This window comes from Anopheles stephensi, chromosome 3, assembly GCF_013141755.1.
Source record: "Anopheles stephensi strain Indian chromosome 3, UCI_ANSTEP_V1.0, whole genome shotgun sequence".
NCBI classification, from domain to species: domain Eukaryota; kingdom Metazoa; phylum Arthropoda; class Insecta; order Diptera; family Culicidae; genus Anopheles; species Anopheles stephensi.
The window spans coordinates 56,772,157-56,793,404 of NC_050203.1; the positions used below are offsets into that span (position 1 = coordinate 56,772,157).

At 43.7% G+C, this 21,248-nt stretch overlaps 1 protein-coding gene across 4 annotated transcripts in view; it reads left to right on the top strand.

Moving 5' to 3' along the window:
- Positions 1-21,248, top strand: part of LOC118511555 — a 33,575-nt gene that overhangs the window by 2,780 nt on the left and 9,547 nt on the right. For 2 of the 4 annotated variants that reach the window (XR_004906159.1, XM_036054784.1), the window contains exons 2-5: positions 15,788-16,046; positions 16,322-16,448; positions 16,535-16,687; positions 18,302-18,475. Coding sequence is in view for 2 of the 4 variants with exons in the window: in XM_036054784.1 (XP_035910677.1) it covers positions 15,846-16,046; positions 16,322-16,448; positions 16,535-16,687; positions 18,302-18,475 (655 nt within the window). In the remaining 2 variants the exon portion in view is untranslated. The other 2 variants (XR_004906160.1, XM_036054785.1) reach the window with 2 other exon arrangements.

The following is a 21,248-nucleotide window of genomic DNA, read 5'->3' on the forward strand; positions in this document are numbered from 1 at the left end:
TTTGTGTGGGATGAATTTTTTGGTTGTTTTTGCATTGTTTTGCTTCGGATTTTATTGCGTTTTCTTCCTTTGCTAAGTGTTGGGAGAATTGGGAAAAGTAATACCATAACATGGTGCTTTCGAATATTGCGCACAGCTGTTGCGAAGCTGCGATACGCATTACTGTTGTACTTTGATTTATGTGAAAGTAATGAATAGATCCAAGGATGGATTTGAAATGTTTTTTTACTGCCTCTTGATTAGAATTTGATAAATCAATTGTAAAGTTTGTTTTGCCTAAAAACTGCAGCAAAAAATAAATCCCTAGAAGGTTTACTTGCTAGCAGAAATTACATTTTCAAACCTGATCTGCTCCCGGTCCTTCTATCCTTTGGCCTTAAAAGTAAAGCATCCTATGCAAGAGGTTTCACAACGAAATGTGGCTTTACACTGTAAAAACACCCATACCGGACGCCCTTTGGCTATTCACGTGCCAGGGAGAGAGAGAGAGAGACAGAGCGAGCGAGCGGTTTGTATCCAATTAAAATGATTAAAGCAACCATTTCCAGACATCCTGAAGCGTGACGGCGTTTCTTGCGGTCCGGAGCTTTATGTGGATATGAATACTAATCATGCCGCCATTTTGACCGCGCTATTCCAGCCTACGGTCCTCCTCCTGAGCTGCCCTTAGGCCAGTTTGAGCGAGTTTACCTTTATGGAGTGTATTAAATGAAGATATAATGCTGATGTTGGTAATGATTGGGCATTAGGGTATCGTCCCTTCTATTAGCTGTGAAATATTTTACACTTTAACGAGTTTTAATTCAAACCCGTGGATGATTGACTGTAATGTTATTGCAAGATCTCACTGTTGCATAAAGTAACTTTACAAGGTTTTCCCTGTACATAGTTAAAATGATCAATGCTACGCGAGTGACCGGATGTCAGTAGTCAATGTCGGTTCAACTCCAACAGAGCTCTATACCAACAGAACAGGTTTTCCACAGGGTAGAGTCCTCTCTAGGAGGACCTTTCTTGTACAACTATTACACTAATTTTGTACCAACCTTAAAACAACTCCCTTATCTGCAATTTTGTACAACTCCTTTATTTTAGCAAGGCTGCAGTATGGATTACAAAAAAGCCTCGACAGTTGTATTAAATACCTGAACGACTGGAAAATGTTGACGAACAGCAGTAAATCGCCAGTTAGCATGCTGAATGTGCACTATCAGGACGAATCTAAGGAAAATGCCTATTCCTAATCATCCAAAGCAATCCTGTTCATTGTGCCTCTTAAGGTCTCGTCCGCCATTTATGGGTTACTAGACTTGATGATTCCACGTTGTTGGATAGTCAGTCCTCACTACGGGGGACCGTTGCGGATGGTATCCCGAATCCCGGTTCTGCCGTATGAAGATCGGCACCCTATGATCACGTTAGACCTCCTTTTTTATAAGTGTGGAACTTTGCCTATATCCACTCATCAGGCAAAGTTCCACTCTTATTTTAGAAAGTAAAATAATCTTGTACGTACAGGTTATACTCTCTGCCAACTTACAGTACCTTCAACGAAAATCCGGACACCTTGAAATCGAGCAACTGCTGGAATTTGAGGCTGGAAACGATTCGTGCCTGCCCAGAAATTAACAAGCTAAAGTTCTGTTGACAAATTCAATGACAGCCGGTACTTTGGAACCTAATAAAACTTCGAGCAATCATACTAGCTGGAATCAATTACAGACTTGATTGAAATTGATGTAAATTCATCTTAATTTCATCAGTATCATCGCACATTTCATAAACTCGTTACACCAAATATCGTCAAGCGACAGTTCCATTTCGGAAGAAAATGGTTCAACATTTCCTCCCCCCCAAAAACCATTCTTTGCACATCGTCAATAGACCGAAACTTGGTCCACGGTCTATCGCATGGATTCGTACGAAATGTCATGACTCTAATGAAGGCAGGTGGCAGGATACAGGGAAACCCGGGTACAGGTAGTGAAGCTTAATGGGAGGGAAGGAAACATTGCTCGAAGTATGTACATCATGCAAATCATGGCGTACATTAAGTGCACACCGTGTCATAATGTGGCTCAGAAATGGTAAAAAGGATTCTTCGTATGCACGTGTGCACGCTTGTTACACGATGTAAGATTCATGCTGAGAATTTGAATTGCATACCGTACGTATGGCGATCGATTTCGGTGATGCATATTCGGTAAAGAACAGCATTAACTGAAGACGAACACTCTTAAGCTTTTACTGCTTTTAAATTTATGTAGAGACACCCTTAGTGTCCTCAACATCAGTATCTGTTTTCATCAGCATCTCAATCGTTCGTATTGCTTTCAAATTCTTCACAATAACCAATTTCCGCTCCAATAACAAGATCTGCTCAGTGCTATCATGTTGTCGATAAAATGAGTCTCTCAAAGGTGACCAAAATCAGAGATATTGTACAGCAAGCTACAACCGGCGGAAATGGAAACGGCCAGTACGATACGCGCTAAACGGAAGAAGCTTTTGTTGCCATGTTCAATGCTGGCACTTGTAACGAGACTACCACGCCCGCTAATTGAAGCAGCAGTACTCCACCATGGAATAATTACTCTTTCAGCGTGCGGCAGTATTGAAACGTTGTGGAATGAAATTGGCCCTCGCCGCTTATCGATATCGTTGTTCCGATTTCGTAACTTTTTGGGCGGAAAATAATAAATTTCCCACCGTGATATCGCTGGTTTTGCGGGAGGGGTACCAGCAATAGGACAGCTTATCTATGCGTAATTGTTTCTATGTTTCTAGGCGCATGGATTTATTGCTATCGATTGCGGGGTGGGCGTGCGTGTGTGTTTAAATGTGGTACGCTTTGAGAAAGAGAGCATTAAATTTGTTACGATTTATTATTTACGGTACAAATTATTGAGCTCCAATTTCGCGAAGAGCGATTTTTTGGCCTGAAAATCAGAACTGCACGTATAATTGTGTTAGTGCCCATCGGTTAGAGCAATTACGGTTAGCCAAGCTCCCTAAAGTGAACTCACCCTAATTGAAAAATTTCTTATTACTATTTACAATTAATAACGTTTTGCCTATCTTGTCCTCTGAAACGAAAAACCTCAAACATTAAATATTGAGTTTTCCTGTTTTTCGAACATAACTCTAGGTGTCTCTGTTTTGTAGCACGTTCTATCTGTTGAACAAGGTTAAAATGAGCAATGATTTGTGTAGTTTCCTTTTGGAGTAGCTGGACATGAATGCCAGAAGTATTCATAATCTAGCGGCACCGGTCTTCACTCGGCAGGACCGAAGTTCAAATCCCACCTGGACCGTTCCCTCATAGCGAATACTGACTATCCGTCTATGCAGTAGCAGGCATATTACCTGAGAGGTCATGTAAGGCCAAGATGGAAGAACAGGCCATTAGGTATTTTGGAGAATAATAGGAAAAGTTGAAGAGTTAAGCAAAAATGATGTTCTGCAAAGCTTTAGAGGTTATTTTAGTACTGAAAAGTAGCTTCCGATATCCTCAGAAAAATTTTTGAAAAAAGTAATTGTTTGATACTCCCGATATTCTCTTACGTCCTTTTTTACAAATTTATCCTGGGTGATGCGCAAAATATTGTACATAAGCTCTAAAATTATTTTTATACTTTCGGTGCGCCTCTTTCACTGCCTGCAAATGTTAACCTACTTTTAAAATCATGGTTTTCATTAAGAGAATCAATTTTCGTAAGTAGCTTTACAATACTGAAACAGGAAGCAATTTCCAAGCAGTAAAAAAGTATAAGTATTAGTGTGAATAAAAAAACATGTTAAAACATGTAGATGAAAATTTTTACGATCATAATAATAGCAAAGGAGAGCAGCTTTCTAAAAGGGTTTTATGAACTTTAAAATTTTGAAAACTGAGTGCATTTCATCATTTACTTGTGGACAATAATCCAGTTCATAATTTTAAATTGGCAAGTGTATTGATTAGCGTATTGTTGCTGCCATGTTTTAAGTGCATTTAATTATTATTATTAAGCATGAAGCAAAGATGTGTTCCAGTTATCTATAAGCTTTTTCACAAAGCATTTTTTAATAAAAAAAAATATATATTTGAAAGATATTGTTCAGAGAAATTATTCATATACTTTCAAAGTAAAAATCAATGAAAATTGCTTAGCAAGCCACCATGAAATTCTCCACACGGCCAACCCTCACGATTGAGTCGCTGAATTCTAAACAATATGCTTAACTGATATTTCAGAATTATAGCGCGTTGAACACGAATAAATCACTAGAGCGCTCGATACAAAATGGAAATTTGGCAATCACAATTTAATCGACCCCTCGTAACTGTTTCTCGTTATCGATGAGAAGAGACGTCCTTATTTCAGTAGGGGAGAAACTTATCTTGATGTAAATTTCTTGTCAATATTTCCAACAAATCGTTCGAATGTCATAGAGTGTCTTTAGCCAAAGGATCACAATTCTTCTCTAGGACATTCTCAATCATCTCACCCTCAAATATTTTATTCATGGGTAGAAGAAATATTGAAAGTTTTTTTTTTTATTAGCACAATTTATGATTCGTCTTAATTGAGGAACAGCAGATATTTTTTCACTTTATTCCTTCAGCCAATAATTACTTTACTATTCCTCCCTCATGTTTTACGAAACCGTTCGCTAATACCATCAATCAGGAAAAAGAGATTTTTTCCAACCTCGTAATTAAATTACCATCGAGTTAATGTTACACCTCATTGCTAGTATTTCATTAACATCCGGCTTATATTAATAATGTGTTTGTATGTAATTTTTTTTATGAATACGATGTCCTCCAGCCCAAAACCATACACGCATTCGCATTTTAATCAAAATTACGTTATTAGGCCGTTCAGCAATAGGTATACCTCATCACACTTTTTACCTTCGAAGCTGTCGATCGATTGCACCCATTCGCTGCGAACGAAAATTTTAATTATATCCCTTTTGTGAGAGTGCGAAAGGAAAACAAGTCGCTGTTTACAATGAAATCCATACTCGCGCTCGGTATAGTAATTCCATTGTTGCCAACCCCGGGGAGCAAACAGGTAGCCCACCCAACCATGAAATGGCGAGAGTCAAACGAAAGCAAGTCATTAACTTTTCCCAAGTGGGATGAAAATATGGCGGAGGTGAAGGCGAAAGAAAAAAAACAACAACGAATAAACAACGTACACACATTCGTACCATTCGCCGAGTGAGCGCCGTGCGGGCATGGTCGTTCTGCCATGGATCATGTCTGCACAAAGGTTGGCCGCCGCTATTGTTGCAAAGTTGTACCGCGGAAAGCGAGTAAGCAGTTTTTCTGTCCCGCGCGCCAGTTTCCGATCAAATTAACCTTATAAGCTACTCTTTACTTTAGAATTAAGAGCCTGGCTTTAGCTGCTGCACGAGAAGTCAGACAATGTAGAAATTACCACTTCCACTTCCGTTCCACTTCCGAGGCCATCTCGTAAACTTTTTGCCAAACAAAAAGCTCGCTTACTTCTGCCTGGTTGGTCCTGTTGGTCTGGGGTGGAAGTTTGATATCATTCGGTGCCTGGTAACGTACACTTTGCCGGAATGGAATATTGAAGTAACGCTTTTCCCCTATCCACTACACGAACAACCCGCTACGTAAAGGCTGCTAAAATAGATGCATTTTTTACTTGCTTGCTTGCTTGCTTTGTTGGCAGAATGACGATGACTGGCGCGTTACACCTAGACAAATCGCCTCCCACAGAGTCTGTATTCAGACCGATCGTTACTGGCACGTCTGACGGCTTGCGAGACAGGGTAACTATTTTGGCAACACCAGCCAGCCGGTTGGCAATAATGGTGGCGGCCCCGTTCGTAACAGGTGTGCCAAGGCTAGACATCAGTATGTGTCCCATGTGGATGAGACCTCGCACATCACCATGCAATGTTTATTGGCAACGTGTGGAGCAAAATTGGAGTCTACCCATTCGTAGAATTAGACACGAATTACGGTAATAATATCCCTGCTGGAAGCAACGTGCCAGTCATGCTCTGGACACAATGATTAAAGCTGTCATCTCACTCCGGATCAACGCATGTGAGGACCATTACTGCCAGAAAAGGGAAGATCGTACTTTAAGCTAAAGTAATACCACCATTCGAACATGTACCTTCTTATCAATTGTGCTTCAAGTGCAGCTTTTGTCCCACAAATGTGCTAACAAAATCTAATATCCCCACTCTGCGGAAGCACTACACTTTATACCGGTTGTTTTGTCACACGGCTTTTGTCCATGTCCACCATTGAGGACATTGAGAATGGAAAACCTCAACCGTTGGGTGCTGGGAAAAGAAAATAATAGAACGAGCGAGTCAAGTACCGGGGCACGAGTGTGCTATGTAATCTGTCAAGATCCCGACGGAGAACCGCACAACCGTCCATCCGGGTGTGTCAGTCATCGTCCATTGTTGGACCATTACCTGGGATGGGGTGCCCAGTGTGACGGGGTCAGCAGCTCAAAGCTTCTCGCACCGCGCTGAAAACGCAGTGCAAACGCAAGCAGCGTAATCCGAGCTTTAAATGAGGCAGGCGCTGAAATCGGGAAAGAAATATGTCACCGTCGGAAAAGCAGCGGACGATCGCTGGCTGCTGTCATGTCGGACGGACTGTATTTTGTCGGTGATTCGGCACGGATAAAATTGGCAATAGGGGGATAGTTTTTCTTTTTTTTTTTACTGTTGTTGGCGTGTCCTACTCTTGATTTGGTCATCGTTCAAACACATCACGGCATCATAACCATTATCCGGGGCCATCCCAAATTCGTGTCAATTTGAGTGAGTTCCAGCGAATTGACACACTTTCGTAGCCGAATTTCATGGTGCAGCAGCAGCACCGTGTGTGGGCGTGTGTACTCCGCTCATAAGTGGAGGAAATTTCAGATTTCCCCGGAGAGTTGTTTCGGGACACGTTACAGTAATGACAAGGTTAAAGCGCAGCTGTTCCTACCTATCTCGCTACATCCTTACGCTTTCGATTACAGCATTAGGATAGCGCTGTCCTATTGTTGGGATCCTTGGGCTTCCAATTTTTGCGAAAGACGGTACCGTTGATTGTATCGCGTGCGTCAGGAGGTTTAGCGGGTGGCGATAATTTATGATATTCGGAGCTGCTGGGCGGAGCTCAGCAACATTCATTAGTCCCCATCGTTCCCGGGAGACATATGCAAATTTATGCGTCGGATTTTTGTTTATTTACCGAATCCGCACTTCGGAGGAATCCTGAGATGTAGCGTGGGTGATGGCTGTGCGCTGTCTTTTTTTGCTAATGATGTTTTCCCCTGGTGTCCCTGTGATTGACGGTTTGATTGACAATAGGCCTTCGGATGCAGTAAGCGAACCCATAAATTTTCGGTCGCAAATGAAAAATAATGAAAATGCTCCGATTTGACAGCTTCTGGGCCGGTTGCACAGCGTACGACGCAACAGGCCCCCGGCGCCAGCTGTTTCTGCAACGTGACAGCACTCAACGGCATACAGAAAACGTGCTTCGACGGTGGTGGTTTTTTTTTTTTTTTTTTGCTGGACCCTCGTGCAGATTTTTCATCCACAGAAGCTGTTCGATCGTACCGAAAGTAGCTATTTGAGAAAGCGAAAAAAAACACGGGCGAGGCATTGAAATAAATCCACTCCAACGAACGAACGGGTGCCTTTGACAGCTGTTGCGGAGACTCGGGTTTTCTTCACGAGGAGCATGGGTTCCCTTTCTTGGCCGCTTCAAACTGCGGCGTAAGCTCTTGCCACAAAAGCTATTGACATTTTAGCTCAGGGTGCAATAGACCAAGTAGGCCCGCTCGAGACTGCAGGACGTTGCGGTATTTGCCACAAGTGCATAGCAAATGCGCTTCCCCGATCCAGCTGGAACAGCTGAGAGCGCCAAGCTCTGCATGACAAACGAGGCAATGGAAGCGAACGGACAGTAGGTTGACTTTACGAATCATCTTTCTGGAATGCTACAATGTCGTACCAGGCGGCACATCGGGTTCGCAGCACCGTGTTCGTCGTGCATCGTTTGTTTTGGGGCCGTCGTCGTCGTCGTATGTCAGGACAGCATATCCCTTGCTAGTGGGCGTACGTATAGGCATTGTTTTCGGGGGCCATCGGAGGACATTGTGGGAGAAATGTTTATTACATCAATAACACTTTTATGTGTCTGCTCTTTATCCTGCTGCTTGATTATTGAGGATGTACACAAGATCATCCAAACACACCCACCGAGGGAGCTTGTGAGTAAAAGTGAATAAACATACGGTAGCTTGTTTTCAGCACGTTTGAGTTAATTTATTTATTGGGAATTGAATTTGATTGAGACTTTTCTTCCTTCTCAATTTCATTCACCTTCAAAATGAAAAACTCACAAACGAAACTCTCTACCAACAAAAGAACTTTCTTTCGATGCAGGACACATTCGGAATGTTTTCTTCGATCAAAGCTCCTCATGGTTATGGAGGGCAGTTTGGTGAGGAATTTCCCATTTTTGAGGCACTGACAACAAATCCTACGCTCAATAACAATCTAATTAAACATTCATAACCATAAGCTCGGTTGTGTGCGGTAAGGCTCTGTTCAAGATCAAGGTCTAGTAGGATGTGCCGTCGTATCCTTGAGAAAGCGAAAAAGGACAACGTTGCCGGTGAATACGGAATGGGGTGCGGACGTGTAGATTGTGATGGATAGAAAACACCTACTGCCATGTACCTTTTCAAGCACCTGTTGAGAAAAGGGTCATGGAAAGCCGACCGGCCGACTACAACCCCGAGATGGTGTGAAATAATTACGAGTCAGTCAGTCAGCCGGAGTCGGGATGGCGATTTGTGCAAATGGAGGGTTTCCTATGAATGGCCCTTTTTAACAGATTTAATGGAATCGGATTGTATTAACTACTACTGAATGTGTCCGCTTGTATGGATTTAAATTACGGCTATTCTTCTGCTAGGCTCTTGGTCACAAAATCTAGGTCTAGAGCAGTGATGTCGATTAGATGTCAAACATACAACCCTCCAGTCCTTTCAATGCAGCTCGCCAACGGCTGATCAAATAATCGATTACTGGGGTCTTTTCAATAGAGATTTCTGATGGACATTATTCTCCTCAACTGTGACAATTGGATATGTCCTAATTAATACAAATGGTAGGTTAGATTATACAGCGCGTCTTCCCTAATTATTTGTATCTTGCTTTGGCTTGATTTGCTTATGTGAAGTTGCGTACTGGGAAACGGTCCGGCAGTTGGAAACAGATTCCCAATTCGACCGAATTTCCAATTTCGTTAGTTACCATATAAAATTGTCGATATTGAGACAAACCATTCCACGCGAGGCTCTCCAAGTCGCTAGGTCTCACTACAAACATACTATTTCGCTGAGGATTCTGGTGTCGAACCTCACAAACGCATACCACCAAGAAGTCAAGATAAAGTTAAATTTACTCAAGTTATTTGCAGGAGAACGCTCGTCCCTTTTACATGTAAAAATTCTATTCATGATGCCCTTCCAAAGGAACTAGGATGTCTTTTTGCGTTTAATCTATGTTGGGTAAGACAAGCTGAGTTGAACATCACGGGTCTAGAGTATTGAACAGCAATCGCATGGCTGGGATTGCTAAGTCTTTGTTACGAGGCTTGAGTTCCAATTAGTTTCGATTACACGACCTTTGTCAGGTGTTAGCTGGATCGCTGAGCCAAACACCATATGACTACATCTCTTACCCTATACGCAGTAACTAAGCCAAATCAAACGGATAACGCACCGAGACCATGGTACGGTGTTTATCGTCGACTTGTTACTCTTAAAATCAATTCCACGTACAAGGATTTGAGATATGTACAATCTGCAGTCACCGGTCCCAATTACCTTATTTATTGTGTGCGTGATACAACGGCACTTTGCCGTTTTCCCTGACACACACTGACATACATATTGACACCGGAAACAAACTAGGGATAAAACAATTGTGTCCGAGCACGCCAAAAGCGCGTCCCGATCGATCGGACCTGATAAATGACCATTCCCTACCATAAACGTTCAGCACAGCATGGACACATACGTGTACCCGGACTTGGAACGTGATTTCCGTGAGCGTCGAATGGTAAATGCCGTGACTAAAAGATTTTCCTCTTCCACGGATGGCATGTTGCTTCCGGTAACCCGTAACTTTTAGCTCCACTTCCCAATCGTACTATGAAAATGGAGTCTTCAACACTGGTGGCGTTCATAAATTCTTGCTCTGCGTTTGACAGAGTGTAATGTGTGGCCGTGCGCTGCCATTTTTCTTCATCACGCGCTTTTCCCTATTTATAATAGTATGCTTTAACACGCGGATAATCGTGTCTTCGCAGGCCGTACACGGAAATACACCATTAATGTGCAAATCACATCTTTCGCCCACCGACAATCGCTTTCTGCCGGTACTTTGTGCATGCCGTCGCACGATACACCATGATCGATTCGATTTCAAAGCAAATATTTTGTTATCCATCCAACGTTACGGAAGGGGAGAGCGTGTGCTTTGATGTGAAGATGGCACGGGAGGATGTGTTGCGTGACAACGAACGTGAGGAACACTTTTAGGCGCCATTACAATCACAAGCCAAGCCCGAGGGTGAACGTTACAGCCCGTGAGAGGTTTATTTCTTGCTCAGCAAAAGCCAGCCATCCCGGACCGGGGGAGAACTTTGCTAATGTTAAACCATTTTTCAGAATTTTCCCTGGAAGAAATTTCCTCCCCGGGAGCCCGAAATGCTCCCAAAACTCACGCCCGAGCCCGGGGAAGTATCGGCCCTATTTGCACAAGACCTGGCGTTAGCAAATCCTTGAATCCTTACCAATTTACTGTTATCAGCAATACCCCGGTCGGGTCGGGTTTCATGATGTCGCCTAAAGATTCTCGGGACAGCAATAATCAGCATCAGCGCCGGAAATCGGCTTTTCTTCGTAAAGAATCTGTCGGAGAACCTGTATCCGCAGCAAAGAAAACGCATGACAGAAAGCTCCATCGCTGCGAAGGAACCATACGAAAAATAAGGGACTAATTTTCCACACGCTTTGGGTTCAGGTCTGGGCTGCCTCAAGAAAAAAAAGTCCTGAAAAAATGTCTCTCAGCTGAAACGGATACGGATGGGATGTTCGATGTTCCTTTAATCTTTCCGTTCCCCCTGTACATGCTTTAGGCTAGCAAGCTCTGTTTGACGCTTGTCAGCTTATTTAGTCACATTAACCTGCAGAGGAAACAATACGCCCTACGCCTTACATGTTGCCCTTTTGCGGGATGGTTTATCGCAAGTGCCAAATTGATTGTAAAATCAATAGCAAACCTGTAAGCGGTTTGTGGATGTGTGCGAGAACTGATACTTACTGAGGACCAGCGTTCAAAAAAGAGGCAGCACCGTACCTCGGTATTAGCCACAGGCAAACATTAATGTAAATAAGGTACTCCTTCCTCAAACCATGCTTCCATCGACCATCGCCCGACTGACAAACGACAATCGAGCGGCAATTCATCCAAAACACGCCACCGACAGCCCGGCGAGTCGGATGGTCGACCGAACAGGGACCGTCGGTTGTTCCGTAGTGGATAATGCTTGTTGTGGTCGGATGGTCTTGGTTGCCGAGCTGTCAGGAATTATGACCTCAGCGGTTTAGAGCTGGAGTTCTAGCGGGGTGGCTCTCATTCGAATGATTAAACAGCTAGCCGTCAAGCGGCGTTGATGCTCGATTTAGAACTTTAAATGTTTAAGTAGGTTTTGCTGTTGCTGTGTGGGAAAATAGTGTCTCAATATCGGCTCCAGGTCGTACGGTTTGAGGTTTTAAATATAGAGTGGATTTGGAAAATTTAATTTATTACAATAATATCCGTTTTTAAGAGTGATACAAGGAATCGTTTGTATTATTAATTGAGTTCCTAAAGCATTCTCAGCATTCAAAAAGGCCCAAATCAAAAAGACGGCCAAATGGGATAAGTTTCTATGAGTTTGGATGACATACCCAGCGTTATGATAGGAGCATAAACATCTTTTCTAGCGTGCCCTTTATCTGCTAAGTCGTCAGAGAACAATTCTCTGTCGAATGTTTCTGAGTCAAACTTTGCTCCGGCTTGTAATTGATAGCCAAAACAACCGCATCGCCAGATTCAGCAGACATGCGCGAATCAGTACACGTGCCGATAGGCCGAAAAAAACAACAGTCCTTTCCACCATCAGGACACTGCTCTGGGTGTGGGGGTGGGTCTGTGGGGGGCTACAGTAATAGCCTCCCAAAACGCAATATTATATGGAGTCCCACGCTCGCAACCGTTGTATCCATTTTTCTTTCTGTCTTCCCTTTTGCTCTGCCGGCTACTTCTGGGCCGGCCCTTATGTGTATGAGTGCAATAGACGTGTGATGGTTGAGCAGTGCAAAGCAGGCCACGCGAACAAAAAGCAACCGCGTCAGCCCAACTGCCAACCCATGACTCATTACACATCGGCTGATCTGCATGTGGCCGGTTGTCCGCGCGAGTCCTTGAAGCCGGGTTGACCGATAAACCCGCAGGCCCAGTAAAACGGTTTGTTTTGGAATATTTACACAAATGTCAGCTGCCAACCGCTGCCAACGGTTATTGTGACATCATTACAACGGTTAACGGTGCGTTGGTTTTGATTGCTTCATTTTTTTTCGGTTGTCGTCCATTTGCAGGATCGGCGAATAAGAATAAGAAGGTGCATCTACAGGGGACGAAACGTCGAGAGCGAAATAGGGCCTGTGGAAATTGAATTTCGCACAAAGTTTGATGGGGACACCGAGGCGCGCGTGTTCTAACCCGTCACAGTTAGTTTCAATCAGCCACACACACACACACACACACACACGCTCCATCGTGGGTCTAGAGTCCGCCGGGGTACAGTTCGCAATACGCAGAACATAATTCAATTCCCAGGCCGTACTCTGTCGTCCGACGCGAACGAAGCATTATGGATGCCGTGGGGAGGTTGTTTGTGTAGGAAAACCAACCAAACATCTCCCAGGACCCAGTGTGCGGATGTTTTATTGATTTTCATTTGTGAGTACGTTTGTTGGTTTGCGGGTCTGCTAGCACGAATCAGCGACCGACGGAAGAGACCGTAAACTGGTTTATGAATTAAAAAAGCGTATTACTTTGTGGGGAGAAAAAAACACCAACTCACACAATCACACACACATATGATTTGATTACAGGTGAGCATGATTGTTTTAACGAAGAGAAAAACTTTCCAGCTTCTGAGAGGCACGGTCGAAGGATAACCCCCATTTCGCAGTGAACATGTTAGCCGGAAAATCGGCTCCAATTTACATTCAGGTCAATTTATTGCGAAAAACGCTCCCAACAGGCCCGGCTTGTTGCTAATTGCTTCGAGCTTAAGTAAATCGAATTAATTCAGTGATCATTGCATCTTTGGCCTCTATCGCTAACGAGGGATGGGACGTAAAATGACCAGTACGGTTACTAATTGGGCTCGGGCTGGGTACGGCTGCTCGAGATGGTTTCCGATCGATAGTTGGATTGATGGACGGCTAGATAATTACGATTCACTTTGCTGGATTTGTCTTGTCGATTGATTAGGTTAGCAATCTAGCGTTGATCGTGTCATGTTATCGATTTGTCGGCGGTGCATGCAATACTAACTGTTTAACTTTCATTTGTAAGACCATTTGCAGGACCATTACTGTGTTAGTGATGACTTGTGGGAAATTGGGGTTTTTTAGTGGTGATTATCGTGTATGTAAAAAAACGAACATATTTTCACAATTTTTCTTTGCATGACTGTGAGTCTAAGCGATCCAATCAAATAATCCAACCATCAATTTTTTTACGTGTTTTTTATGTACATGAAAAAGATTACAGTGTTATCGATCAGCATCGATACGACAGGACCGTAGTTCAAATTTCATCCAGACCGCCTCCCCGTACACAGGACTGACTATCCAGCTATGGGTTAAATCAATTCACGGAAAGCCAGTAATGGCAGGCCAGGACCTCTCGGGTTTGTAGCGCCAAAGAAGAAAAAGAATGACCAAACCAAACAGTAAGGTGAGCCAAACAAAGAAGTTCCAAACAGTAAGGTGGGGACAAATTCTGGACCCTTTACTGTGTTGGAAGACTCTGAAGAGGATGCAGAGGTTAGAACATCCGTTCGAACGGAGATAAACATTCCGGAAGAAGGAAATAGTTATACAGAATTCATCGTCCATATCTCAGACGAAGGCGTTCATGTGATGTTCACTCAGAATGAAGCGCTAAGGAAATTTTTTGAAAAATATCTCTTTGACGGTGGAAGCGCCATCGGTCGGAGAGACTCTTGACCGATCTAACTTCAACATCGACCAATTGTTTGGGTAAGCTGCTATCGGTGAACTTTATACTAATAGCTGAAATGAAAACTTGGGCTGAAAACGTGGCGAACATTTATTCTAACGACTGTGATATCTAAGATCGCAACTAACTGCTAAAGAGACTAAAGTTCCCAAGCTCTAAAGTATGCTTTCATTTTATACATGTTTGGCTCACAGAATATCCATTGAATTTGACCATTACGTAATATGTAAATTAAGGCTGTTTAAATATCTGTATTTAGCACGAAGAGGCTTGAGAAAGTGACATAATTACAATATCATTTTAAATATTCTATAAATACGATTTAGATACAATATATGCAATATAGTTTAGGAACTTTATTTAGAATTTCGTTTCAATAATAATTGTTCAATGTTAGCCTTCTTGAGCCGGTTACACGGATTGCTCTAGTGTTCACTCTCTTCCGGATCATCTTCCTGTACGCAGGACTATCTACCAAACTAAGTTTATAGTTAAGTCAAAGTAACTGAACTTATCAGGCCAAGAGCGTGTAATTTAAAAGCGGCACGCGACCATAACTACAAAAACTAGTACAAAAAATATATAAAGAAGAACCATACTACTTCACTTGACCAGTGGTAAGCCTTCATTGAACGTTGATGTAACGATGTAAGAATAAAATTCATCAGCAGTCATATTAAAGCTACAGTGCGGTTGTTTCTTTCAATAATTTTCAGAGAATATGGGAGCCTGAAGAATTCTTCAAGTTGGCACCTATAATAGGTTTTTTAACGTTTTATTTACACTGTGTAACACCCCAAACTTCGTAAAATCTTTCAAATAAAGCTTTTAAATATTTAGTGTTTGTTGCGAAGGTATCTCTGAGCGCAAAACATGTCCCACAGAGAAGCCCATTAACGGGAAGATCGTTAACAATACTGTCAAGCAAATGAAATGAGCTCATTACACAAGAATCGGCAAAATTCAATGTGAAGCTATAAACTATGTTATCGCTCCGAGTGCCACACACACACCGATGGCCTCTTAAATGCCAAACATTTCATCTCACACTCAATGCTCGAGAATGCTTTACGATGCTGGCTGCTTGACAGGTTACGAGAGTGGTCTCATGCCACTGATGACCAACACTCGGTCACAGCTGCACTGTTGTCTGTCGACTGCACGATAGCATTCATTATCGTAAACCATTATCGGATTACTTTTACAGCGGGCACATATCTGTGCCACATTTTCACCAGTTTGCTTTTGAATGTCTGAAGCCCCAGTCCCTTGGCGGAGCCAGGCGCCGGGTCATCATGATGGATGAGAAGAGCTTACTTCACACAAACTGTGCTGTGACTTATCAAGTGCATCGATACTCGACACACACACACACTTCACCAATGCAACCTCTCTTACTCATCACCATACCTATGCTTTTCCTCGCCAGGACACCAGCAGTTCCAGCATCCCTTTTAGCGAGCGCTTGAAACAACAGCCTCAAGAAGATGCATTCGGTCGGCATCCATTCGGCGCTTGCCATCAAGCGGCAGCGCAAGAGACGCGACAATCAGCGCAAGGCCCGGGAACGCCGCTACAGCATACAGAGCTCGGAGAGTGGCGATACCCATTCGCCGCACGGTTCGACACGTCGAAAATTCCACCCCCAGAAAGTGCACATCACCGATAATAATAATTTAGATACGAAAGTAAGTACCCGAAGAATTGTTGGAGATGGGCGCAACCTACTTGACTTGGTCGGTTGCTTTGGGTAGAATCTCGTTCCGAGTTCTGAAATCGACAGACAACAAGACGTTCTCTGAAATCACCCGACGGACACTTAGCTTTGGGACAGGAAATTAGATTGGACCACATCACGCATCGGAACGGAAATTTATCGACATGCTTACTGACACTCCTTGGCGTGCTTCACACGCATTCTCTCTCTCTCTCTCTCTCTCTCTTTCCCCGTCTGCACCCACAGGTAGTCACCAGTATTGGCATGCTGCACATAGGAGTCGTGTTCGTAGTTTTCGGAATCTTTTTACTAGGCGCTGGATTTTTTCCAGATAATCTATCCAATCAACCACAACAATCGTGGCACCTGCTAGGTAAGTGACTACTTGTCAACCACAGAGATATGGTACAAGCTGTGATCTTCCTCTTCATTGCATATTCTCGCTTTCCCCGTTTACAGGCAAAGGCTCCTGGTGGAATGAACTGATATGCACCGGGCTGTTTGCCGTCGGTCTGGGCATATTTCTAATCATTCTGAACTGTGTGATAAGCAATCGAGAGGAGCAGGATCTCGAAAGCTACGTCCAGCGACAGCTGACACGCTCCCGATCCGGTAAGTAAGACTCCAATTCCTCCTGACAGGCAGGTTGACTGAGACCACTTGGGGGAATCATGACGAGCTAAATGCCACATCCGATTAGTTGACATCGCGCCCGGGTGCCGATTGGCGCCGATCGAACGCTCGCTGTAGCTCGAGAACATTCCGGACTCGAGGTTAAATAAATGATTAGCGGTGGGATTTCTTGTCCGTAGCTCGTACATAAAGCATCATTTCTTGCAATGTTGGCAGAAAAAAACCGAATGGAACTCACGTGACACTTCACTTTCGATTGACCTCCCGTCAGTTGGAAAGCCAATCGACGAGTAGCGTCTTGTGTATAATTTAACCGAACAAACTCGGCACCCGCAGTCCTGCGTCTAGCCGTCAATCTGCAGCACGCCGGCGACTAGGTCATTGTGTTCTTGTGCGTGTATGTGTGCAGCACTAAAAGGCATAGGAAGTTGGCAAATAGCTGGCAAGATATATTATTCATCGTATCCAAATGCCACCGTTTTATGTTTTCATGGTCAGCATTTTCTTTGTACAATCGTTACACGCTAAATTGATTACAGTGCCCAAGCCAAGGTCTGTTTTCTGTGCAGCTGTAGAATGATTTCGTCCCAAGGTCGTCCGGCGCGTTGTAAAGGAATCGTTCTAGATGGGTGTTGCTTTTGCTTTTTTTGGGTGATGTTGCTTGGCTTGGCAGGAAGAATTTATTGTCAGTGAAATGGAATATATGGTGTCAATTTTCGCCCAATCATAATATTAATGCATTTCCTTTATAATGCGAATGAATCCAAACACATTAATTGCATCATTTTTGTTAGAAATAACATACAGCAATCCCTACATGAGGGAAATATGACCTTTCATAAACGACATTTAAAGATCAATTTATTTTCCAGCCGAACAAACTTCGTGCGAGCAGGAATGTGAACCTATTCATCGACATTAACACCGGTGAAAGTTCTGACACCTTTCCTCATGCTCATATTCCTTTTGCTTCCGCCAGTTCCGTCTTTGGGGAGTATGAACATTCTCGAATGTTTTCAACTGGATAATACGGTTGCTTTATTTAACATGTCCAAACAAAACGAACTCACACCCAAAACTACAACCTTATACCCTTTTATACCCGATATCATTCGGTGTGTGTGTGGGTTCTCAAAGTGCCATCTCATCCGGAAGCTAAAAGAACTCGCGCCACACATTGGAAGGAAAGCAAAAGCGATGGAGGAAAATATAAATCAATATGCTTGCCCATTCAGAGAAAGCTTTGATATCGTACAATACGCAGATATCGATTAACGATGCCGTCAACACCATAGCCCGTCATAGCGAGGAAGCTGTAGACCTGGTAGAACCCGACCACGGTCACATGCTCTTCCGTACGAATTCCATTTTCGGAATGGAGTTCCCCACAAAGCCATCCAGGCAACCGACCGACGTGCTTTTCGGTATCGGTCAGCCTTAAATAGCGCGTCATAACGCCGGTCGCTTTTGGTCGATTGATCGGTCTCAATATCGATTTGGTCACTCTCAGTCTTCTGCTTTGTTCCATTCTTTATTCTCTAAGCACTTGTGCTCATTTTGTGCCGTGTGTTCGTTTTTTTTTTTCGCTTACAGGTCATCGACTGGAGCGCGACGTCGAAACTGGCGGGCTGACCACACGCCATCACCGCAAAGCCATGCAGATACAGAAGGGTGCTGCCGAGCGAGGCCTGGACGATCTTTCCAACTCGAATGTGCTGCTGACGCCGACCAGCAGTGAAGTGGTCACCCCGACAACTCCGTCCGGAGGTAAGTCCCAGCGCCAGTTACTATCGCCAACGCAACGAAGGGCATGAATGACCTTCGGTCGTTGCTTAGCAAACCACCACCACCACCACCACCACCAATCACCGCCAGCACCAATCACCGCATCCATCACCGCACCCCTGCTTCCGTTTCAAGTTCATTAGTACATTTTATATTCCGCGACTAGCACGTACCCCACGTTTTAATAGCACTTCCATCACATTATTAGCTGCAAAATATCATCACACCGAAACGGGTGATTTTTCTTTTCCTTCTTCTCTTTCTTTTAACGGACACTTCTAGCCCTTTTCATATCCATCCGCTAGGCTAGCACCTCATAAATTGCATCCTATCGTATCCAAGGAAGCACATTAATCTTGTTTTATTTCTTAAACTCGGTCCACTCGTTCGTTCCCTTTTTTCTTCATGTTTTTTTTATTCTCGTCTTCCATCCACGTACCATCAACCCATATTCTGGCTTCTTATGCTTCCGGTTATTTTGTGTTGGTTCGGTATTTTAAGTTTGTTAAATTTGATAACATCAACGATGCTCCTCTTTCTACCTCGGACCATTCATCAGCACTTAAGGCGCAGGAGTGCAAATGCAAGCTCCGACTAACTGGTTCCATTGGGTACGAACCGGTGCAATTCGCGATCGATAACCCGGGGCCGGGGCATCTGGTTGCAGAGTCAGATGCTGCACGCCAGCCGACATTTTATCCCGATACCATCAGGCGACGCTCGTACTGCGCTGCTTCTTTCTTTGCTTCTGCCTCTGCTTTTGTTGAACAACTGGCATTCCGATGAGACGTTCAAGGTCTCCGGTTGCTGGCGACATATTTCACCCTCCATTGGGTGGATTAAAAAGAAATTAGTTTTAATCGTGCCTCTCGTCTCATCTAGGCCGGTTGATGAAATATGCAAATTCATCTCGAGGGAAGGCTGTATTGGAAAGCTGTTTATTGTTGCTATGGACAGTATATTGCTAGCAGTGAATTGTTTCAAGATTGAGTATTTGATCTGAAATGTCCAAGAAAAATCAAGTCGATACGATTAGAACTTTCAATAATTATAACCTTAAATTTTTGCCATTTTTTTTTAAATTTTAAAGTCCTTAGCATTGTTTTCCAAAAGAAACGGGGCTGATAAAGATAATGCCCCATCAATTAACCTCATAAGTCTAATGAACCTTACACAACACATGACAGTGCCCGACCCCTCTTGTTTTGTTTATATCGTTGAAACCACACTGTACGGTTTTATTTGTTTTGTTTTTTTCTTCACCATCTGCCCATATCGAACGTGGTACGAAACGCTGGTACTCGCCGCTCGGTCTGATGGAGGCGCCCAGTATGTTTCGTGAACCACCAGGCGCCTCCATGTACTGGGCGTAATTTGCATCGGTCGTTCGGTAATAACGCGACGCGACAGTGATGCAGGCTGCGATGGTAATGAATATTCATGGTGGCCGCGACGGATGTACTACCATCCACTGCCGTTCACGAGCGCCGTATCGAACGTGCACCCGCTGACTGGGTGGCAGCGGTTCGCGTAGTTTAATTTTGACTAATGTCTATCCTGACAGTGGCAATTTGCTCGAAGCTCTAAACTCGCGAACGTCTCGACACATTGCTTATCGTATTGCGAAGCCGAAGAGTGCAACAATTGCAACCACCACTGTTCCGATTCCGTACGCTGCCAAATTAATGTCTGTAGCTGTTATTGAATCATTGCCGAGGGTTGGTTGCATAAAAGTAGGCTACATAGCTGGGCTCTATCATGGATATGGACTCAGCCAAACATAGGTGCAAGTTTTCGCCAAACATACACGAGATTGAAACGGAAATTGCACATCAAAAGCGCATATGGTTCACGGAACGGTGTTGCTTGTCATCACCCCCGCTAAACGCATTGCAAAGGTTTTTAAACGAGCTACACTACAAAGCGGCACCGATACCGACATTCACCACCTCATAACTCACGCGCTCCATGTGCTGCCGCTATCCTCATTGACACCGCATATGCTTCAATTTTAACTATTTCTACCCATTTTTTTCCACGCTCCGATTTTCCCATCTATTTTCTGTACCTGTATGCCTTCGTTTTTCAACTCGCGCTCACCCAACCAAACTCGCCGAACTGTGCTGGGCACATAACGGAACGGCTTCACCACAATCAAACTGCATTTATTTCGATCGTTTCTGGTTTTTTTTTTTTTTTTTGTCACGACAATTTGAACCGAATAACCCGTTAACGTACGCCATTTTCCAATCTAATGCCACGCTACGCGTTTCCTTAACATTTGTCAAACATCATCACGGTTGAACGTTAAAAAACCGAAAACAAAAATGCTATGAAACATATAAAAGGCTATGCTTTGTAAGAATATCATCGCTCAGAGATTCATCCCGAACGGCCATGCAGAACTGGGAAGCAAGGCACGGCAAGGCAAGTTGCAGCAAATCAATCCTTGATCCTTGTTGTTATTCGTTGTTTGAAGCATCACTTCTTCCGTTTCCGAACGTTTCGATGTATCGTCGTGTGTCGTGTATTTCTACTGTTTCTTTTATCCTTTCCTTCTTCGGCTTCTTGCTGTCTGCCTGCCTCTGTGTGTGTGTGCGCGCAATGCAACCGGCCTCTGTATTCGTCGCTGTTGTTGCTTCCATACACTCCACCTACTAGCTGTTTTCTTCAAATCCATCCTTGACCGTACATGTACCTGCCATCTTCTACACCAACCAACCGACATTCATCCGTGTATCATTATTTGTCAATG